Source organism: Taeniopygia guttata, chromosome 4 (assembly GCF_048771995.1).
Source record: "Taeniopygia guttata chromosome 4, bTaeGut7.mat, whole genome shotgun sequence".
In the NCBI taxonomy this organism is placed as follows: Eukaryota; Metazoa; Chordata; class Aves; order Passeriformes; family Estrildidae; genus Taeniopygia; species Taeniopygia guttata.
In genome coordinates, this window is record NC_133028.1 from 59,794,222 (window position 1) to 59,818,796 (window position 24,575).

Below are 24,575 nucleotides of genomic sequence, written 5' to 3' on the forward strand. Positions count from 1 at the left end.
GAAAACTGCTCTATATCCAACTATAGCAATCTGTTCTGCTGCTCTCATTAATATATATATACACACACATACATGCTCCTTAAAAATTAATTTTTCACACAAACTTTAAAAAATCCCCTTCTAAACAGTTTAACATATTCTGCAATAAAGGATTATATCTAGCAGTTATATACATACCCGTCAGTAGGCAAAAAAGAGAAAATTCTTCACTAATCCATCCTTCCCATAAAGCTGGTGGAATTTTGATAATTTATTTTGGTTATGAAACAAAGGAGAAGGATGACTTTGGTACTGACAACTATGAATGGAGTACTAAGGAGCAGGGTGGGAGAATGTGTTAACATATGACTACGAGACATATTATATCCTAGAGTAAAGGTCAAATCTGCATGAAAAACTTGTTCATAGAGAGATACACTAATCTTTAAGTGCCTAAAGTAAACTATCAAGAACTTTTCAGCAGTGTTTGCACTTCGTGTCAGCACTCTCTCAGCACCACATCCACTTCAGGCTTGAATGAACTCAGCAATAAAGAACATATAGTGAAAAGTAGATTATATCTCAGCTGGGTTCTTCCTAATTAAAAAAAGATATACTGCATGTTAAGCAGAACCTCTGCAAACATAAATTACTTTTAAAGGTTGAAGCATGCTTCAGTTATTTTAATCTATGAAACTCCATTGAAAAAAATTAAAAGCAACATGGACTTATGGGAAATCATATACAGAAACCATGCAGCAATTTAATATCAAAATTAGCACATGCCAAGTACTAAGGAACAAAAGAGGAACACTTCGCAAAGATGTGACACAAATTAATATAAGAATAACATGAGAATACATTTGAGATAGTCATCCAGTATATATACAGATACACCTGTATGCTCAAATAAAATATAAAACCATAACCAAATAATGAAAGAACAGTCAGAAACCGGCTGAGAAAAAAAAATTTCAATAAATATTTTCATGGCCCTTTCTCTACAGAAACCAATACTCTTGCTGGATCCTGAAACAAAGTGAGAACTTGCAAAAATATTTACTACTATCCTAAAAATTCAGAACATCCTGTCACCCAAAAAAACTTATCAAACAGGCATGGATTTACTGAAATTTAAACAAAGGCTTCTCTATGAAAGCTTTAACGTGGCATCTATGTAACAAGCCAAGATACCCCACTAATCAATACAGAGGGTTTGATTTCAATAAGGGTGATAAAAGTTACTCTAACCCTGGCCAGCTACAAGCTCTCAACAGATGATCGTCATTAGGGCTCTATTGGGGTCCCACGTACTTGGGCTGTACAAATGTGTTCTATTAGTACATGGTCTGTCTGTTTGGCAACTCAAGACAAATGGCAGCTGCTGCCCTTCAAGGTCTGAAGTCAAGTCCTCTGGGAATCTGAAAGCCCAACTGGAAAAATCAAGGCCTGTTCATTAGAGACTGCTGCAGGGGAAACTCGCAAGGCTGCCATTAGAACTATATAAAAGAGCTAATTATTTTTATAAGACTTTTAAAACTATCAAGCACACCCAGTTATAATAAAAAGTATTTACTGCTGAGATTCCATTAAAAAAGACATTGCTTTTTGTCAAAAAAATCTGCTGGTGACAGTACACAACTGGATTCTTTGTATTGAAAATTTTAATGAGTCTTCTAGGAGAAAGTTGTGTCAAAATTGAGTAGATGAGAGAGCTCCTCAAGTGAAGGTATAACACCACACCCACTAATGTGAGAAAATATCCCAAACACACTCATATCAAACAAATGAACCATACATAAAGGTGGGCTGAGATTGTGCATGTGTGATTATCTACCCCTGCAAAATAGAAGGAATTCAAGAAACAAACATGTTCAGTGTTGCAAAGGTGTCTGAAAAGAACAAACAAAATCCTCCTTTCAAATCTCTGCTGCTGAGGAACAGCCAAACATGCTGCAGTACATGTGTATTAATAAATCAGTCAGAATAGCACAGGACCCAATGTTATCAAACATTAAAATTAAGCAGAAAAATGAAAATTAACACTGTTTCCTCTGTTTTATCAAACACCAAAATAATAACGGTAACTCCTTTCACAAAATATACTCTGGAGAAAAGTTGATACATGACTTTTTTTTTTTTATTAATAACTACAAAATTCTTTACTATTTTAACTATGAAACCGAATGAAAGTTTCTGATATTGAAATATTTTCCCAGCTGCACAGCATGACAACACTGTGTTGAGTTCTAATGTTATAACAGATCACTGCTACAGAGTATTTATTACAAATCTTTTAGAAGTGCTATATGAAATTCATTAGTGTTCCTTAATCAATTCTTGGACCAACACACACATAAGCTTCCAACAGCCTAATTCAAAAAAGCAATTACAACCCTAGTCCTCATGTAAAAGGATGACTAAAAGAAAGAAGCTATGTGAAACCAGTTTAAAAGAATGAAAATGTAAAGAAAACAGATTAGGAATGATTTATATCAATGCCTAGTGCTGAAGTTAATTACAACTAACCCAATAAAATAGTGCCTTTATTATTGTACAGCAAGTAATAACCTTAGACGCAAAAACCAGAACTCTTTGCTGACTTTTGCATGCTCAGTTCCACAGCACACTACATTAAGAATTAAAGAAGTAGTAAATAAGCCATACAGAAACAGCAGGTTTTTAACTAAAAGCAGAAGACGCCCCTGCTGTTTAACCATGTGGGTTATTCCATGTAAACAGAGCTTCCTATAAACTAGTATTATGTTGTTAGTGGTAAATGCCTAAAACTATAATGAGAGTTTAATTTCAATACCTAAAAGTTAGAGTTCAAGTCACAGTAAGCTTTTATAGATTCTGAGAATAAATTACACATGTGTAGAGCTGGAGTTACATACTTAAGTACTAGATTCTTCAGTAAAAATACCACAGAAAAAACTGTCAGCTTGTCAGACAATGCCGTTTGTGCTATGAGATTACCCTCAAAGTGACAACTGTAGCCTTCTCTACAAAGGACAAATCTATCCTAAAAAAATACATTGTTATGAAATATATACTATATAAAATGTTACAGCATATAAAATCTTTAAAAACTGCACACAGCCAAAAATCTTGAGATAGGTTGCATTTGACATAATTTATGGTGACACCAAATATTCTCTAAATAGCAGTAAAACTTTAACTTAATCTAAAATTCATACAAAATTATAAAAATATCACTGCATAAATAAAATTATATCAGTAATAATTTTCACAGCATAGAAGCTGCATATCTTTTTTTGTATCTAGTTTCAAAGAAGTATGAAAAACTAGGGAAAAAACTGAATGAGTGGATTGCTGTTTTCAGGTCCCCAGTTTCTGATGGAGGATGCAATTTCCCCAGGCAGCTTTTCCCTTTCTCTCTCCCACTAGCAGGCTGTTGCCATGACACCCCATGAAACCAAATTAGGGGTCAGGTTTGAGTTCATCTAGCAGCAAACCTTCTCCACCGCAGTTTCCTCTCCAGGTTCTTTAACCATTGGCTATTTTCAATGCCAAGATGAAAGATTAGCTTCAGAAAGAATACAAACAGGAATCTTAAAAATTAATTGAGAAATCCAAGTACCAAGCAGTTCTGGGGAAGCACAAAACTCTTAAGTCAAAAGAAATGAGTCAGAAAAACAGACAGGAGGAAAAGTGACAACATAAGATGAACAAAAGGAAAAGATCCAAATAATTAAGTTGCAGTGCCAGCATAATTTTCATGAACTAAGGCAAACAAATTGAAGACTAGCAGGAACATAACACAACTGACCCTTGATTTCAGTGGTTTTTTTATTTAACTGTGATTGCAATTTGAGATTCTGTAAAACCACTGAACAGGAAGGAAAATGCCTTTCAAGGTAGACTACAAATTATAAAAACAAGAAAATCACAGCAAACTCAGTGCTGCACAGCAGCACCAGTAGTGCTAGACTGATCCCACTGATAGCAACATTCATCATCACCATCAAATAGCAGCAACCTTCCTGCTCAATGTTCTTAGCTTCAAATAAATAAATTTAATAAAGAAATATGACATGTTTTGGAACCATAAGCACCTTTATACGCCAGGGGGGTTGGAATTAAATTATCTTTAAGAATCCTTCCAACCCAAACATTCTATGATTCCATGATTCTGGTATCACTCTTTTCCCCAAATGTAGCTTGGTTTCTATTTAAACTCTCATAATGAATGTATGCACATGATGAACATGATTCTTGCTACCATTGTGCCTTTGAGGGAATGAAACTCAAGTATCTAAACCAATCCCACCTCTTTACTCATAACACAGGATGTCCGAACCTGTCCCTTGATATTCCCATAGGCAATCCTATCCTAATGCAGATATTTTTTAAAAATATTTAGAGAAAATAAAGCTAAATAAATTTTTTTAAAAGGCAGAAAAACTAATATCTCTCACATTACACTCTACTTGCATACTCTGTTCCCTTCCTCATCCTACATCTGTTGTGTTTATTTACACTAAAATATAATATACATAAAACATGATGTAACAAAAGTCTCTATTGTCATCTGTCACTACAATAAACATGATAAATAATTTTCTGCTCCTTTCACTGCAAATCCTTACCTGCACTCACTAAGCAGATTTACTAAAAGAAAAATATTGGTTTCAAATAGAAAGAGAGATAAATGTCTGCAGAACTACTCAAAGAGCACTGGAAAAACCAACTGTTTCTTCTGAATCAAAATTGACTCTGAACTAGACTCTAACACCTAATAGACCTCAATATCATGATTGCTGAATAATCTGAAATATGAGGTTTAATCCCTTAAGTTATCACAAAATACTTACGGAAAAAATAGTGCAATGCCAACAATCCTTGATGAGACAAATGTTTTCCTAGTTGCAGAAATAGGCAAAAAGCAGAGATGCACATAAATAAGAGTGCAAAACAGACAACAAACTGAACAGCACCACTACACAAAGTTTCTCTGGTAGAACTTCCAGTAAATAGCACAGCTCCCCAAATCCCGAGTTCCACAAGCAGTTCTTCCCAGAAACAGAGACAAATTATTTGGTTTATTAACACAAACAAAAAAGTTCCCATATTTGTAATTAGTCTTATATCAGCAAGAAGCATTGCTGCTCAGTGAACTTTCCATAATCTCCTACCCCTCCCCTGCACTAACCCCCTTTCCATAGTCTCAAATTAAACAGACTGGGTGTAAAACAGCAGGGTGTCAAATTAAAGCACACTTTCTTTTCAGAGGTCTCCACACTTCGCGGCTGACTTCCTGTCAGGAAGAGTTCCATTTCAGTGCAGAGCCCCACCAGCAGGGAGCTCACAGAATTAAGTGCCAGTTGATATTACTTTGTTTTGCATTTACCACCCCTGAGAATATTGTTCAAAGATCTAGTTATAAAGTCAGCATGGTATCATCCTTCTGACTAGACTGCCAAGCCACAGGGTGTGCTCTTGCTGCACAAAATTCACCTTAAATGGTGGTGTTTTTTTAAGTCCTAGTGTGCTGGTGAAGCAACAGGATCCCTTTTTTCTTCAGAAAAGTCTTGCTTCTATAGTTAAATTATGTTCCTTCAGTTTTGAACATCTGCAGCACTGTACATTAATGGAAATTAAGCTGTCTTGTTCCCCTATCCCGCTCCCAAGATTCACATTTACATTAGACAATCCACTCTCCTCCCTAGACACAAAAACATATACATTAATCAATCAAACTCTCTGCAACATAGCTTTAAGGGCTAATATTTCTAGCTGTAAAGGGTGTGTTTTCCATTAAACTCACACCAACACCATGTCCTGAATTTCTCAGCAAATGCAAATAATTTTTAACTCATGAGTTTTTCTTCATATGAGCTTGCAATATACGAGAAGTTTATAGAACCACAAAAGATTGCACTTTAAAAAAAGAAAATCAGGGAGAAAAAATCCTCACTTTTGCCAAAGAATTCTGTTTTAGTAAGAACAACTTAGGAAAGTTCATCTCTCTCCACTCCAGCGTGGCAAACTATTTCAAAGAATTGTTTTGTGGCTTGTATCCCTATCTTTTATCCATTTCTCTACCAAAAGCCTGCAAGACGTGTTGAATCCTCCAACTGGAATTCCAAGAAACACTGCTTCACATCACTCCAAACAAAAATGTCACGGCTTTACTACACTTGTCTACTTGTATCTCTCTATATACTTTCTTAGTCTAATATATAGAACCCATCTTGACTTTTTTTATACTTCAAAACCCCAAACCTCACAATTCCTTCCCAGAAAGCAGATGTGTAGCATAAAACAAAAAACACTAGCTTTTCCTCATCTTAAAATCTCACATTGTACATTTCATCTTCAAACTGGAGAATGAGTAAACCCTTAAAACATCCTCCTAGACTAAGTATTATGAAAATATATAAGAATATAAAGCAAACACATTTTTACCACTGAGACCACCACCTGCCAGGATAAAACTACTACGCGTTTCTTGCATCACTAAGTCAAGAATAGGCCACTTATTATTCATGCAGTATTGGCAAATAATTCTGAATACATCCAACCTATTTCCACACTTAAGGCAAAAGCAAAGTTAAAAACTTCTTTAATTTTTATTACTAAGCAAACTGTCAGTATACATTGCCGCACTCCCTCCAGGAAGATCTCAATCCCGGCTTAGCTCTAGCTCCGGAGGGAGTGAGCAGGTTCCCCGAGCCCTCTGCTGGGCCAACTCCGAGGGCCTTTGAAGAGCTCAGGATGAGTCCTTAGCCCTCTGGCTGAAGCGGACCTGGGACCTCACCGCGAAAAGAAAAGAAGCGTCCAATTCCGGGGGCGAACGATGCTTTTATTGCCCTCAACGTGAGGGGACGAACAAACGTGGATCCAACCACAACATGTGGTGCCAACCAGAGAAGGCACCTGAACAGAGCTAACATGGGCTTATCTAGGGTAGGGGGGGTGGGGAAACCTTCGGCCAACGGGAGAACATTGTGGGTGGCTCCCTGGGGAGTGGCTTTTGGAGAAGGACCAATGGGATGGGGGCAGGGGAGGAGCCTCGGGCCTTCACCCAATCACCCGACGCCCTTGATGGAAGCTTCTGGATGGTGAGGTGGCGCGCCAGATGACTGGCGGGGCTCCTGGGAGGGGATAAGGGAGTGGTAAGGTGGTGTGATGGGTGATGGACAAGGGGTGGAAAGGCCGGAAGGGGTGGAAAGCACCAACAGGGGGGGTACATGGAACATACTAAGTACAATTTTGAACAAAAATAAAAGAACTGACCCGTACATAAAACAATGCAACTGGAACATAAAATAACACAACTCCACAATACATCCATTCATTCATGGCATATTGTTTCTTGCATGAGTCTATCACAATAATGTTTTTTAAATTTTGTCACTGTTGGACACAGAAATTTTAAATAATCTATCTATAAGCCATACTAAAGGTAAAATATTCCTGAAGTCAGCAATTACACCTAAGAGAAAAGACAGATTTCAAGCAGGTCTTAAGTGCAGTAAAGTGTGAACCTTAGCAATTTTAATAACAGGAGCTTGAAAGAAACTCCTACTTAAACATACTAGGGTGCTCTCCAAGCAATTCCATGGAACTCAACAGCCAATAAAACTCTCAAACTATAGAAAGCAAGAGGAAATCATTGCGGGGATGAAGTTCTAACAGACAGGTTTTCCATTATCCTGGGGATTCACACAGAATATATTCCAATAATATAGGTCTGGAGAGACAAAAATCTACATACTGCTTAAGTCAAAGAACAACAAAAAAATATATGCAGCTAATTTAAATGTAATTTCAACATTCTCCAGTTCAAAGGAAAAGTTTTCCCCTTTATTTCAATCTTATCAGATTTGCACTTCAGACAGTTATCTACCAATCTGATCTGCAGTTTCAGACACTTTAAATGTATAATAGAGCTCAATGAAGCAAGCAGCAAAATATCCATACTACATGTAATCCATTTGTAATTATTCCAAGTACTCTGAAAATATTAGAAGTAACACTATACATAAAGCTCAACGGGCATTCCCAATTATTTTCCATCCAGTAGCATCCTAAAAAAGATTAGGATGAAGATCTTCCATTTTGTTTTCCAGTTACAAAGACCATGTAGCATTTGTTACTAAATTACACTAGAAACATCCCTGCTGCTGCTTGCATAACTATTATTAACACACTTGGCAATCTTATGTTTTCAAATGTTAGATTTACACAGTTTTATTAATGTGCCTGAATCCACTTGGTATGAAACAGATCTGAGCAACTTAAAAATTTAAATAATCCATAGTAAGTAAGTGATCTTGAATATTCTCCCTTCCACAGCTACCTCATCTCTACAAAAAGCTAGGCTAGCAAATATTCTTCCAACCTTCGAATACTTCAAAAGAGCACAAGAAATAAAAATAATTTTTAAAAAATTTAAAAATAAGACAAAAGTGCATTATAAAGTTTCTGGCACAACATTTTATGGAAAGTTAGTAATATAAGGCACAAGGCAAACATGTATGGGCATGATTCATGCAAAAATCCTCCCCTAAAATTCTCAATTTAGACATTGGTGCAGTCTTTTTTCAATATTTGTGTGTTAAGATCTAAATCATTTTCATTTGCCTCATAACGTTATGTTTCTAATAATTTTATCATAAAAGCAATCTATCACTGAAGCTTTTTAACTCAAGTGCAGCTGCATTAATCTTTGATATAGACTAAGATCCTATTGGCAGAAGTTCACACTGTATAAAAAGAAAACCTTTCCACTCCTGATATCTTCAAAATGGCTTTTAAAAGGAAATTAGAGCATGTATTATAGCTGATAAAAAAATCACCTGACAGCTTACAAAGTCCCTACAAAATCTACCCTTTATGCCAAAACACACACGCATATATATTTTTGACCACATATCTAAAGGACTATCAAATTCTTTTTAAACTTATTTTCAGCTGTTATAACAAAGTGATTAGATGGAATAACATTATTGTGATTAAAATGTGATCATCTAATATCTGGAGAACATAAAAAAGTATTCCAATGGCATTTATTCTCTTCATATCTCAACCACGATATTGCTAAATAGTTTTGATGAGTTTTTGTCTGCTGAGTTTGGCTGCCATGGTATCACAGTGACATTGGTCTTTAGATAACCTATAGTCAATTCAATTAAAACTTCATAGCAATCACTGCATTTATCCATCATATCAAATTGCACTTTAAAGTAAATTAGGAACCAGTGCTGATCACAGAGCATCAGCATAATGTGTTCTATAAACCAACACTGAAAATCTGCCATCTTTTACATCAACTAAAATCTCCAAGCAATTCAAAGGCTTGCCACATTTTAGAACACATTGCAGAAATCCATTCCTGAGGTAATGAACTTGATAATTGATGCAATTTTTTTTTTCTGAGCAGAGGATAGTCATAAAAGCCTGAAGATTCCCCTGCATTCCACAAACACTTAAGCAATGGGGTGGAAGAGGAAGGAGGCTGTGGAAAAATTCTACTGAAAAAATCCAACTCCTATTGCTCTTCCTTAGGGAAAATAATGGAATCCTATGGTTTGTATGGGTACATGGAACATGTTGGTATTGCTCAATTAAGATTCCTTATCGCAGTAAGATAAATGAGAAGACTAAAATGCTGCCGATGCAAGGGATGCACACTGACTTCTTTATGAGCACCAGAATCTACCACCAAAGGGATTTGGTAGAACATGAAGTATCATGCTGAAGAAATACCTGTGGCAAAAATGTCACCTCTTAACCAGTGACAACTAAGCTAGACAAGAAAAAATTAAAAAAAGAATGAAGTCAAGCTGAAGACCTTTAAGCTGAAGACCTTTGCCTATAAGGGCAGTAAGACCAACTTTCACAGTGTAGTTTTTTTCTGTCTAAATGCTACTAATCAGCCTCTGCTGTACTTTTTAAATGCACACGTAAAGCTCCAAAAACTGTCAGAGCTGCACATGACATGTTCAACCATAATTATATTTCACTGGGCAATATAAGGAAATGCTATCTCTGCACATGAAAAATATTTGTAGTATTAGGGTTTATGCTTCCCTCTTCCATCTCCCCAACGAAGTAATACTTTATCAAGGGCCACTATACATCTAATAGTTATCGTTATGTAGATATATTGCAATATATCATATTAGTCGTTTCAGAAGATAAAATATTTAGCAATTAAATGTATTGAAATGTTGGTTTTGGTTTTACACACACCATCAGTGTCCTTTAGTCCTTTTGAAAAAAACACTGGATGGAGGAAGGAGGAACCAAGAATAAGAACACCTTGAACAAGCACACAGTGTGCATATGTGGGCAGTGGCAGTGGAGGGGGTCATACAAGTTGTTGCAATATTTATTCATTTTCAGCTGTAACCTCTTAAATAGGTTGGGTGGCATTCCATCAATTTTAGAAAATTATCCAAGAGATGAACAGTGTTTGAATAAGTTAGTGTAAGTTTATCTTGCAGTCTAAAACATTTAGATTCAGTAGAAAAATGCTCTTAAGTAGAAGATGAAGTTGAGAAGAGCTACCTAATTAGTTCTCTAAGACAAACTCCACTGATGATTCAGTTGATTGACTACAGAAAGCAGCATCTTTCAAGTGACAGAAATTCTGTAAATCCAAAGGCATCAAGGAAAATTACAGAACCTATCTCACCTATTTCATACCTTTTTACCTTGGAGCTACAATAATAAGACAAATGCTTCATGTACATGAGCAAGAGATAAATACTTTTAATCCCTTCATAAGAGAGGAGGGAAGACCACAGTCTACAGTCATGTATTTCTACACAGTCATGTGTTCCAAGAAAATATCTGAAAAATGAAAGAAAGCACAGTAGCACTTATGCTTTATGGACATGTATTCAATTCATCCATGCCGCTTTGAGTTTTAGGCACAGAGTGAGAGAGCCCTTCTAGATGAAAATGCTTTCTTCAGGGGTGACATCAGTTTCCCCATGAAGAAGTCTTGTCTCACAACTGCATGTGAGCACCTCCAACATCCTAATGTCACTCATTTGAGATGGGAGAACAGAAAGAGAACTTCTCTCTTTCCGCTGGTCTAATTACCCCAACAGAATGCCAGACCAGATGAGATGGTGCTTCCAGGTTCACTGTACTGTATGCATTTCTGATAAATGGGAAAAGAATAGATGACCTGGCAGAAGGCTCAGACAATAACATGTGATTTACAGGACATGAATGCAGCTACTATAAGATTTATCTGACAGCCCTCTCTGATAGTGGACTGTTGAGTATCCGATGGAATGATTTCTAGTCTGGAAAGTCTGCTACTGAGTAGCCATACACATTATTTATTTATTAGATGTTTTGGGTTGAAACCATTTTTAAATGATGCACTTCACAAAGCTCAGCCATAAATTTAGTTTTAAACCCTAGAAGGGAGGTAGTGTTATTGGAATGTGTGTCAGACTGAATTAGGATGAGCAACGCAATGCTTTTATAAACTAGCCTTGAATGCAACGTCGATTCCTTCAAAAATGATATTAATGTCAAATAAGCAGGAACACTTTGCAGTAATATTAAATGAAGGATTCTTTATGTTTTGATAGATTTATAGAAATGTAAGTACACACACAGAGACATTTCAAAATTTAGCATGTCTATCAAAAAACACAACTGGTTTTGTCTCAGAAAAAGCCTTTTGTCTGTGTCTTAAACCACCTGTTTCTCTTTTTACCTTCTGTTAAACAGAAAGCAATGTATCAACATGCAAACAGAAACATTAAATAAGAGTCTTTTTCCATATGCCTAAATATATGAGTTTTAAACAAGAAAATAAATTAATCAGGTGTCACAAAGAGTACCCCTTGAATTTTTTAAAAAATTACTTCACCCATTAAAGAACTTTATTTTCAGAATTTTATGAAAAAAATATAGGATATTATTATTCCATTTTCTATATCTTAGGAAGAAAAATATAATTCAGCCACAGATCTAAATGAACATCAGAAAAATGTCAGGTGCTTCAGAAAAGCAATCCAAGTACTTATATCATATCTGCAACGTTTAAAATGAATTTTGAGAAGAGGTTATCATAAAAAACACCAAAGATTAATCAGAGTAATCTTTCAATTTCATAAAACGATGGCTGACAAATTTGTGAAGTTTTAAATCAAATTTGCAGATACTTACTTCATAACTATGCCACATTATTTATGTGATTAAAAACTGGTTTTTGACCTGATCTTTTGATCTTTGGCACTGCATCCTCTCCATCTCCTCTTAAAAATTAATTAAAATTTTAGCAAAAGGATATCACTTCATTTCCCACCCTATCTTGCGGGGAAAGAAAAGAAAAGAAAAAGAAGGGGAAAAAAAAAGAAAAAATCAATCACGCTCAATCCCATCTCCTCCCAGTATCTGTAAAATGTCGGCTTGAAATTCAATTTCATATCTCTCAAGCTTTCATGTAGCAAAAGACAGTTCACTTCTTAACAAAATAAATCACTTCTGTGATTGCCATGCTGACCTCTTTGAATTAGGAAAATTCAAAGTGAAAAATGTAATTATCACCCCAGAACAATCTGTATACATCTGGAGCTAATTTTAGATTCATTTCTCACATCATTTTTCATATTCTGCCAAAAATTACAGCTGCTATGTAACTTTAAAAAGACTTTGAGGTCTTTGTGACTTTATTGGTTTATTTCTACTACTCCGCAAATAACCACCTCAGCCTGTGCAACTTGCACTGGTAAGCAATCACGGTAGCTTCAATTTGATTAGATTAGCATTAAGTGGCATTGTGACACATGACAAATAGATGCATTACAGCACGTCATTTATTCCTTATCCTTTCCACTTCCCAAAACCAAACAAGTGATGTACAGTACAGAGCACAACATGATTTTAAGAAAAATTAGATTACCTTACCCAAATAAAAAAAGGGAAAAGGTGAAGCACTAATTATTGATCAAGCAGCATGGACACCAAAACCTATTTTTTCTAAATGGTAATACCAAATTGTACAACACATATATAATACTTGGATTAGTTTTTACTTTAACACATTCCTGAATGAACAGTAAAATTTGTTATATGGATTTCTCAGTAGCAAAGATTCTTTTATAGTTTAAATCAGCTGCAAGTTCATATTCTAGAACTTGTGAACAATGTTCACTTCCAGTACTGCCATATGTAAAATAATCTCTAAATTCCAAAAGTTCCGTAAGGAATATTGAATTCCTTTCAGGGTAAAACGATACTATATTTCCTGAGGAAGATGGAAAACTAGATGAGCAAAGTTCTCGTTACTTTCATTAATAATAACCTCACTGGAAAACATAACTACTCTTCACTAGTTCATTGTAAAATCTATTAGGTGTAATCTCCAGAAGTAATTGTTCTTATTGCACTTTATTGACAATGTAGACTATCAATTTTTCACACCTTCTATGATTCTTTCATTTGTATTCATGAAATGTCTATCAGCACACTCTAAATAAATTTGGCAATATAGGCACTAAAACAAATAAATCGATGTGAAGAAGCATTAATTTTGCATTATCCTTATTCGTCAGGCAAGCAAACCATAGGGGTTGTAAATGAAGGTCAAAGGTTCTGAAATGGGTCAGAACCCTTGACCTCCAGACCAATACCATTCCCATTAAAAAAGACTATTTTAAAGTTTTAAGTAGGGGAATTTACTACCAGAAAGGTATAATTTTAAGGCACCAAAAGAAAGGCTCCATAAAAACAGTCTTCCATTTAATTACAAAAAAAAAAAAAAAAAAAAAAGGGGAAAAAAAAGGCAAAAAAAAAAGGCAAGAAACCTCCCAAAAAATCCAATTAATAAAGCATACATAATTTCATAATTTTAACAATGTTCCTTAGGCTCTGTCTCTTTTTGGACCACAGAACAGGCAGTTCTCAAGTTCTTGCATATCTAAAATCACTTTGCCTTTAGGAATATAAAATGTCCCAAACTGATGACAACCAGGGTTGCTTTCTTAAATTTTTCTCAAATCCTTAGTACTTGTCAAATCAATTAGGAATGACAGGGTTTCAAAAGTGTTTATCACTCATTTCATAACCTCTACACAAAAGGAAAAAATCTATTTATCCCAGAGGATTCAGCATGTCAACATGCAGGAATCAATCTTTTTCCTTAACTTTAATATTTAATATTAAGATCCTATCTCATCTTACAAAAATGACAGTATAGAATTATGTAGGCACACCATCTTCAGGGTTATGTAAATGTTCAATAGCAAGGTAACAAAAACCCACCTGGATAGACACAGTTACTATATTTTTTAATTAAAAGGCCTTGTACATTATCTTTTTACCTATTAAACATGAACCTAAATTAAAAGTAAAATTTTATCTGTACTCTCCATTGTGTTCAGACAGATCAATTTCAGAATTACTGAAACCTCACCTGAGAGCAAAGGAGCATCACCAGTTCCACAACTGAACTGCTAGATTTCATGCACACAAGACCTACAAAAAGAAAAAAAAAAAGATACATAAATGCATGCTCTCGTGTCACAAGCTATTAACACAAACTATTTTGAAGTGCAATAGATTAGAAGCGCTTTGACAAACAAAAGAAAACCAAAATTTTCATGCCACTTCCAGTTAAATTTTGTACTTTATTAGCACAAAATAAAAGTACATATGTGAGAGGAAAATCATAAATTCCATGCCTTCCATCTAAAAGAAGCAGCTAATAGTAATTCTTACCCCCATTACTCAGTTTCATAAATGTTTGTACGTCAAAATGACCAGAAGTGTGGTTAACATATGTTATATTAATCCACTATATCTACGTTTTGCTATTACTCGAAGGATTGGGTCATTATATATGCAGAGAAGGGAAATGGCTTTATGACCTCTGCTTTCTCCATGACGCGCTCTCCTTTCAGCCCCCAGCTATCAATCAAGTTTCCATTTTGTTTCATGGCAGCCGACATCCCAAACACTCTTATTAGTACTTTGACCCTTAACCCCACATTAAGCCTAAGCAGAAGTGCAAGAAGTAACCTATTATATATTTTCAGTTGTTTACAAACTAATTTGAGTATTATTATTTGTATTCGCATTTTGGTTTGGGTTTGTCTATAACTGGGATTTAGAACCAAAAACTGTGTTTATTTTTGTCTAGACCATTCATACACTCCCAGTGATTATCCTGCTTTTTCTCTGCTCATCCAATTTATGAAATACTCATCTATCCATTTATATAACTATAATACAGTCAAAATACTTTGAACCAGGTTTTCTTTTATCTTCAAAAATAAAGCTTTGAGAAAAACTGTTTTTCTGTTTTTTCGTATTAAATGAATGAAATAAATTTGTTCACAAGGCAGCTTCCATTAAAATGTTTATCAGCTAAAATGATGCCCAAATGAATAAACATAAGTAGATCCCATCTTTTTAAGTCTCACAGAAAGCAATTCATACACTTCTTCCTTCCATTTCTTCTTATCTCCAATGGCAAGCAAGCTAAACTCCTAAACTAAATAACTTTAATTTGTGAAATTTAATGAAGTCTCCATTTTGATATCAGCAGTCCTCATTGAAACACTTAGCAAAGTTTGATACTCTAATTGTGTTTCTGACAATGCTCATATTCAGCCCTACAAACAGGATGACTGTCCTAATCATTTGACTTGTCCTAACAAGTAGTTTCAAAAATGTTTTTAAAAGAACTTTAATTTCCTAAGAAGAAACTAGAGCTGTTAGTGCAAACACAGCTCAAGTTAAGCAACCACAAGATTCTATTATGAGTGCACTTATCACTAGAAGCTGCAATAAGCTCTTCTTGTCACTTCTTCAACAGGACAAAACCTGAAAATGACACTCAGTCAGTGGACAAAACAATTCATATGATATAATCAAATTTTGAGAAGATTGAAAAATTGGTGTTGCACTGCTAAATTCAGCCTTCCAATATGCACCACTTTTTAAATTGAGGACATTAATGTCTGCACTGCAGAACTGAGCCTCATTTTTAAGCAGAGAGAAGCCCATCAGTAGAAAGAAAACTTCTTCACCTTAATCTCAACCATTTCATGCCAATCTTCCACCATGGAAGAGCCATGATCACTGCTGTGCACAGGAATCCCCATCTTCTCAGATGTTCCAGAAAATTCTCCTCTATACTGACAAGGATTCCTCTTACCTGTATGACTCCCTTCCAATTAGAAACCAAAAAGCCAGGAGCAGACTCCTGCTGCAAAAGAGGCAGCAGAACACACTCCACTGACATAGTGCCCAAGAACATGTCTGTTCCAATTAGAACACGTCTGTTCTAATCCCAGTAAAAGTGTCAGGCCTTGTACCCAACTTGCTACACTATACACTTTACTGCGCATCAAAGCGTTAACCCTGACACCAAAATTTCTCTTAAAGTTCACAATGCACATTTTGTACACCAGCTTCTATGGGACAAATGGCCAGGAGAGTTGGAAAACAAAGGAAGGTGGACATAAAGAGGTAGCAGAGATGGCAAAGATGAGGAGGTAATGAAAGCGAGCTCAGAAGGCTAAAGAAAGGAAGAACAAGAGACAGAGAAATCCAGTGGACAGCACTGTTTGGGAAGGCAAGAAGAAAGTTCTTAAATAAAGAAATTTTCAGTCTCCAAGGTAACAAAGAAAACAAAACCACCCTTTTTTAAATGGAAACTTACTTGTACCTTCTATCAGCAACTCCTGCCCATGGCTGCCCAAAAGAGTCCGAGAAAGAAAGGGAGCAAAATCCACAAAAATCTCTCTCAGGAGTGGGGCAGCTTTTTCCAAAGCATGCTCAAGTCTATCTGTAATACTAGAAGAGAGATACATGTGATTAGCAATAAAAGAATGAAGTTACTGGAATTTTGTAAAAAGGAATATAGATTTTGACAATGTTTAAGTGCTATACATGTTTAAGAAGGAATTAATCCAACACTCAGTATTTTACCAAACCTTCATTAGTTATTGAAAATCAGCAAAAGGACATTCTTAAGTTACGTGGTATCAGAATATCAATTGTAATATCAATAACATGAGCCACAGCACAGCTGTTCGGATCAACTGGAAAAGTTACCTCATATTGGAGGAGGAATCCTCAGGCACTGAAGAAACTGCAGGAACAGATGGCAATTTGGAATTAGATGATCCCCTTCCTACAAGAGAAAGTAATAATAGACAAATTATGTAAGAAAACATTCCAGGGATTAGAAAAGCAGACCAGAAACTAAATCATGGTTTTCAAGTGTTGTGTGAGGACTAGGTGAACTTCATTCACCTTGTTGTACCTTAAATATTTTTTTCACAGAAGTCCTATTTACTTGCATTCATATTTACCATGTATGCCATGGCAAGTTTTTCAAACGTTGCTTTAGCATGCTTTAGAAAGTAATTCAAGGAGGCATTGTAGTTTGTTTTGTGAAGAAAGTCAGACCAGGCTGCAGTGATTCCTTCTGGTCTTATAAGCCTCCCTGAACAAATTTAGTAACACAACTCTAGAAGTGAATACAAACAATGTCTTACACCTTTAATATGCCTATAATAAGCTAATATATATAATAATACTAATATATAATAATATACAGCCAAATGGTAATGTATAAGCCATCTCTTTTGGTTAATGCAAGTGTTCACCTAATTTCAAGTAACTTGCACAGAGAGCCCTTAATATTTTTGTCTCAAATTAAAATATATATTTGTGTCAAAATCATGCAGAAAACAACGAGTGGGTGTTTTCAACAGTCAGGCTTAAATATTTGAAAAACTGAGACTCTGACAGATGCAGCTATGATAAAATTTTCCATTGCACTGCTGGTGTCATTAGCATGATGGCAGTGGTATAACCTCATCTGAGTTATTAACTTTGCCACATCAATTATTCAAAGGTTGATAGGGAAGACTGGTCATTTATGTATCCTACACTTACAGAAAAAAAAGCAGTTGTGTTATGTCAAATTGACACTACATGGCTCTCATCAGCACAGGAGGAATCTGTAAATATTAAATTCTGCTGTTCAGTATATAAAGAGAAATACAACCTCCCCATACTGCAGTATGGATTGGTATTAGCAATGATGAACAGGGGGCAAGCAAGACAGCCAGAGACTTCACAGATATTTTCTGCCAGGATAGGAATGGTGACTCACAAATCTTACACTGCATTCCAAGCTATAGAGAGGAATGAATCTTAGCAGACAGGTTTCTGTGTGTTTCCCAGGAGCACAACTGCTCCTAGTTCATCTGCAATCCTATCTCTTTCCACCCCGAGACCCTGTCCTATTCTCTTTTCTCTCACCTTGCCAGTTACAGATTTTTATGCTGCTAGAAAGGAGTGGAGGAAAAAAAAAAAGGAAAAAATCCTGGAAAAAGAGAGTTTAATCATTTTAGTTCTCATACCTATCTTAGCAAAGATGTTAGCCTTCTTAGAACTGTAACTATAGAAAAATTCCTGATGGTCCCACCTACAATGGAGTTTGCTAATTCAGTTAAATGCAACTTGTCTGGAAATCAGCTGCTGAGATCTTGAAACTATTTACCAAAATGTGCCAACTGAAACTTTTCAAAGATTTTCAACTTGACTGGAAAGAAACAGATTTAGAAAGAGATGGCAAAGATAGATCCTTGAGATAGTGAATTTATTTCTCCCATCAAATTTCAAACTTCTTCTCCGAAACTCTGGCAACACAGATCTTCCTCCAAAAAGTATCAAGGGTTTCTGGTGGGTGAGGGCTTTTTTGTTTTTCTGCCCAGAGAAGGTGGTTTTCTCCAATCTTGTTTCAAAGGCAGCACAGGAACTAATAAAATAAACTAGAATAACCATTAAAAGTTTTACTCTCATTTCTTTTTCTTTCTTCAGAGATAGGAGATATCTTTGTGAATGTGATTCATTTGTGCTTTTCATAAATTCAACCTGAAGCTCTTATGCTGACTGCTACATAGGTATGATAGAATAGGAAGGAAAGTGAGTGGGCCATACAGAATGAAGGATAAGAAAGTGGTGAACAAAATGTTAGCTGAAAGCAAAATGAAATATGAATCTTCTTGGTACCATATCCTAAATAAGTTCTCTAATAAAGACTAATCAAATATATATTCCTGAAAGTTTCAAGGTGATGATAAGATTTTGTAAATGTTCTCAATATTTTCATGGATATAATTCCATTTTTTTTAACAGCTAGTTTTCCACAGTCAAACTACCAAAAAGTCTTCTGGGTATTTCCAACAGAAAAGCTGTCAAAGGATGGGCCGAAAATTAGAACATAGCCTCCTGCACAGAAAAACAAAGCCCATATAAAGCAATAAAGCCACGTGATTCAGTGGTTTGTCAGATATGTAACAGCTGCAATATTTTCTTTCCCTTTTAATTTTTATATTTAAATAATTTGACTAGAGTACCCACCTTTCTCCCTAAAGCCCAACATCCCTATTCTTATTTAACAAGTCCCACTAACTTGAAAATACTCTGAAGTCCACATATCCAAAAGGTGACCTACAGGCACACACTATCCAGAAAGGGAAATCAGCACACTGATCTGGGTAGTCCAACAAAGTACCAAACTGAAATGGCACACAAAACCTTCAAAATAAGAAAGTCTTCAACACACAGGCTGTGGAAGCAGCATGTCTTGATACAGAAATGCCCACATGCTTTTTTGTCACATCTAAAATCTGTCACCAGTAGTCCACTACTCACTGGGTATGGTTATACAGTCAAAAGTATATACAACTAAAATCCTACCCCTATTAAAGCAAAGATTATCAGGATAAAATAAGACTTAACAGTGAAGCATAACAGAATGAGTTTTTTAATTAAACAAGACAAAAATAATTCTGCAGAGTATTTGGGCCATCAGCAAAATAACTGGAGGAAAAAATCAGGGAAAAAATAAAATCAAGAGAAACATCTACAAGGACAATGAGGGGGCTTAATAGCCATCACGAGGCTAGTAAATAAACATAGTCTAGGGTAACTTGTGTTTTATTTTGTTGAGATGGTTGGGGCTTTTTTAATTTTCCATTTTGTCAACAAAACTGGTAAAAATACTTTGAGTGGAAGGTAAAGGAAACCACTGACAGCATAGGACATGATTATTTTTCTTCAAGAAATATAAAAAACCTGCACAAAACAGATTAGGTATAAATGTAAAAGACTATGAAACTTTAAGTAAATATCAACTTTTAAAAACAGACATAACAGAAAAAGCACTGATAATTTGAATTTAACAAAGCATAAGGGAGGCATTTATATAAACTGATATCCTTTTTGAAGATTACATAAGGATATTTATGGTCTCAATTTCTTCATGCTTATCAACACCTAAAACCACATTCCAAACCCAGATATTTTTCACCAAAAGGGGTGAATCTCAGATGTATCCCAGCTGAGAATTTCAGGGTTCTTTCAATGGGATTAGGCACAGTGATTTTTGCATGCAGATTTTGGTTTGTGAAAGTACATTTTCCACTTTATTTAACTCAGAGGTAGCTTTTTCTTACACTTTTTTTCCACTTTTAGTGAAAAAATGAAAATACTTCAGTAGCATATTTTCATCCACAACACACATGTGGCTAAGTGCAGTAGCTACTTTAAACATGTGGAATGAAACTGACTTATCTCTTCCTTATCCTTACACTGATAAACTGGCTCCTTCAAACTGACAGTTTTACAGACATTTGCAAGAACATAAAAGAAAATGCAAATAGATCATCTGTCTAGCACCCTTACAGTGAAGTCTTATTGCTTATTCAAGGTCCCCAAGGGTCTAAACAAATAGTGTCTTGAGCAATAAAATAATGTTAAAAAACTCTTCATGCAAGATCCTTATGCTTTTGCATGTGCACTTGCAAACTGCACTTGGCAATGCACAAGCAGTACATGATAATTTACTTTGAGAGGAGACGGAGATGAGGTATAAAAAAAATTCAGAGTTGAATTAAATGACCGTATCTCTTAATTTTGTACAACAGACCTACCCTACATAAATGCACCAGTGCCCTTGGGAGAAGAGGTATCAAGCAAAATAATGAGCTCATTCAAGAATACACTTCCAGGACTGGAAGTGCACAATGCAAGACTACAACAAAAGGTTTTACAAGCTAATATAAGGGATCTGTTACATAAACACATCTGTAGGCTAAACGAAAGCAGATTTTTATGAAACAATGGTGAAAACTTAAGAGAAGCGGCTTTAAAACAGTTTTTATATTGACACAGTATGAAGTCATTTTCATTGCGTATCATCAGAATCGGAGGTTTTTTAAAGTGCCATCCTGCTCTGGTAACTAGCCTTCAACTCCTGTCACCGTTAAGTTGGAATTCTCTTTGAAACAATTACTATAATCCAGTGAATTGCATGAACAACCTCTGCACTGATGGTAACCAACTTCATGATCATTTTTCTTTATCTTGTCTCCTCTTAATTTATTTTATTGCATGACTTCAAGTTCATTTTCACCTATGTATAAAAATCAATGAATACCATTAATCTTTGCAAAACAAGCCAACTGCTGCAGAACATTTACATTTTCCTATGTATTGGACTAGAATTCAGGAGTCACAGCTCCGTTTTTACTCACTGTTACTGTTTATCCTAGTGTTTCTTCCAAGCATTTACTTCCTTTGTCACCTTACTTTTTGACATGGCTTTGTTACAACTTAACAATTTGGAGAACAGCTTGTCCAGAGAAGAAAAAAATCCTGTAAATAACTGTGTGTGGCTCAGAGGCAAAACAAGTGAAACTCAAAGAACTTTAAGTAGAAAGGGGAGGAGGCAGGCAACAGAAACTGAATGGAACTTCTCAGTGTTTTTCTATATTCAGAACATCAGTGAGGACAAGACACAATTCACTCCTCAGAGTTTTCATATCCCCTCTTCATATAAATTGTATTTGAACAACCATTTGGAAACTGAATCGTGAAAGCCTCAAGACTGAATTAAGAGCACTAATAAAACACATGTGAAATCCTTTGAGTACATAAACAGAGAAACTCAGTGCATCAGAGAAAACAGTGGGAGTGCAAACTGCAAAGCATTTTTAAAAATTGTCACCACTTCAGAACATTGTGACTGTAATGGAAACATTTAAAAGGAAAACTGACAAACAAAAATACAGGCGTCCTGCTGGCATGTTCCCAATAGCTCAGGCAGCTCTGCCAAGTCCTGCCTGTCCAAATATTAGTCTTTTCTTAGCAGTAGCCCTTCCTGAACACAGCATGTGTAAAACCTCTGCGTCACATCACACATCCAGCCTGTGAGACAACCCAAGGAAGAAACAACTCCAGTGAATTCACCCTTCTTACACTACTACTAGCAAAGATGCCCTTTTGTTCAATTATACCCTCGGAGGTAGGCATCAAATTATTAGCTCAAGAGGGGCCCCCAGGTTTATCTTCTCCGTTCATTTCCAAGATTCCAGCAAACCAACAATGCAAATACGAGCCATCAGCAACAGACCAATGGGGTAGTTCAGACCACAAGGGGCACATCTGTGCTCAAGAAAGGCTATTTGTACTATGAAATATTTTGCAGATTGAATGAGTAAAGGTGAAGAAACTTCTGCAAAAAGGCTAGAATGTCTGAAGCCAAAACATGTTTTCATCCCCTTTTGAAGTATCAGAGGGACAGAGTGAGCTTGGATGGCTCTTTCCAACCCGTCAACACTCTGTACTTGGTAGGCCAAGATACGTCACAATCCATGTGATATGGGAGCACCTAAGCATCAAGTATCTGAGATGCTCACAATCCTTGAGCTACAGGCAAGATGCAAACTTCAGGAAAAATTATTGGGAAGGAAGCTGATGAATTCTGAGCACACACAAATGGCAATGGAAGCATCTGGAACCACACAGAGTGATATTGCAACACAAAACCTACCTTGACCAAGCAATTCTAACATCACATCTACAGGTGGAGGATGATCACATACTATGTAAAACTTATTCCCAAATTGAGTGTTTCTACACATTACTATTAGAACACTATCACCTGCTATTTAATCCTATTTCAATGTCTGCATACCACTTTCCCCCATTGCACTAAATCTTCTCAAGGTTTCATCATAAAGCATTATGTGTTCATATATTTTACATGCTATATACTATATATATTAAAATAATATATATATAATTAATATATATTATATATAGTTATTATTTGTATATATAGTGTATATATAATTATATATGCTACCAATTTTTTAAATGTATCAAAAATGTATATAAAATTCACTTTTTAAAACAAACTTATGATATATGTTTTTTAATATAGGAATAATGTCTAACAGCCTTCATATCAAACATGAATTAGCCTCAAATTTATATTCACTACATAAGCCACTACCTAATCTCAGTTCTTTTCAAAAAAAAAAAGGTTTAATTTATTTCTTAATTGTGAAAGTAAACAGACTTATTGAGTGTTAGCTGGAAAAATAAGAACAATGTAGATTCTCTGCTGCATGAAACTAAAAATTAATGAAAGAATATGTGATTTGAACTCAGAGGAAAATTATAGTAATTATATTTTTGTTTGATAGGAAGCTTGCTTATTACTACTTCCATATTCTAATAAAAAACAAATTAAGGTCTTATAGAGAATTTGATCTCAAACTGAAATGTGTGCAATTTACACAAGCAACATTAAATGTAAACCACTCCAACTCTGCAAGATTTTTGTTTCCATGCCATTATTTTACAGGGGAAAAAAGGAACAGTCTCATGGTTTAATCTGTTTAAGGCATGATTTCATTTATTCCTTTATTTTTTATTTTAATTAATTATATTGCCAATCTAAACATGTCTATTTTTAATCCTGATTAGTTTCTTTTTATGCATATCAGTTCAGATTACATGTCCAATTTTTGCCAAAACTTCCAGACATGATGGAAGTCACAGTTACAAACTGCATTAGTATTGTTTATTGTCTGGATTTTTCATACATTCTACAGGCACAGAAGCTTTTTTTTTTTTTTTCTCTATACGTTCATAAAAGATGACTAAATCTGAAAATCAATGTTCTTCTGTTCTGTTTTTATTAAAAGCAAAGTAGGTATTCACCTACTTCAGAAATTGTAATAGTTAAGCCTACAACTAAGCTGGGTTGATCAGTCAGAAGTTAACAAATTAGCAATTATTTTAAACAATTTTAATGTAGCTGAGGTTTTACTACTTCTAGAACAGATTAGCTGCTCAGAACCAATCTTCCCCAAAGAACTGTGACATTTCAAAATACTGCTAATTCCACTACTTCAAATATTACTCCTACACTAATATAATGCTACCTCCTGCAGTTTTAGTGGCAAAATGGATTCTCCCTTTCCCAAAGAGTAAAAACATACTATATTTCAATAGCTCCTCTTTTCCTTTAAAATAACTGGAACAATACCTTTTTGATTTTCCCAAGAAATGGAACAGGCACCTGAAGATGGGAACAAATACCTTCCAGACACACGAGTAGAGGGGACATGGTAATAGACCATGGTATTTTTTCCCTATTTCTTGCAGTTTGGATGTAAGTTCACAAAACCAGGAAGCAAGAAACTCAAACATTGAAAGAAAACCCCACCAATAATCAGCACAGCTTGAGATTTCCTTAATTAAGATCCAAATCTTTT

General features: G+C 35.3%; 1 protein-coding gene across 5 annotated transcripts in view; it reads right to left on the reverse strand.

Annotated features, from left to right (window-relative positions):
* The window catches only part of LRBA (LPS responsive beige-like anchor protein), a 368,276-nt gene that overhangs the window by 254,357 nt on the left and 89,344 nt on the right, over positions 1–24,575 (reverse strand). For 4 of the 5 annotated variants that reach the window (XM_072928719.1, XM_030270329.4, XM_041715964.2 and 1 more), the window contains 3 exons: positions 17,044–17,122; positions 16,649–16,782; positions 14,396–14,457 (listed from right to left, as the gene is read on the reverse strand). In XM_072928719.1, coding sequence (XP_072784820.1) covers positions 14,396–14,457; positions 16,649–16,782; positions 17,044–17,122 — 275 coding nt within the window. The remainder of the gene's footprint in view (positions 1–14,395; positions 14,458–16,648; positions 16,783–17,043; positions 17,123–24,575) is intronic. The other variant, XM_072928718.1, reaches the window with a different exon arrangement.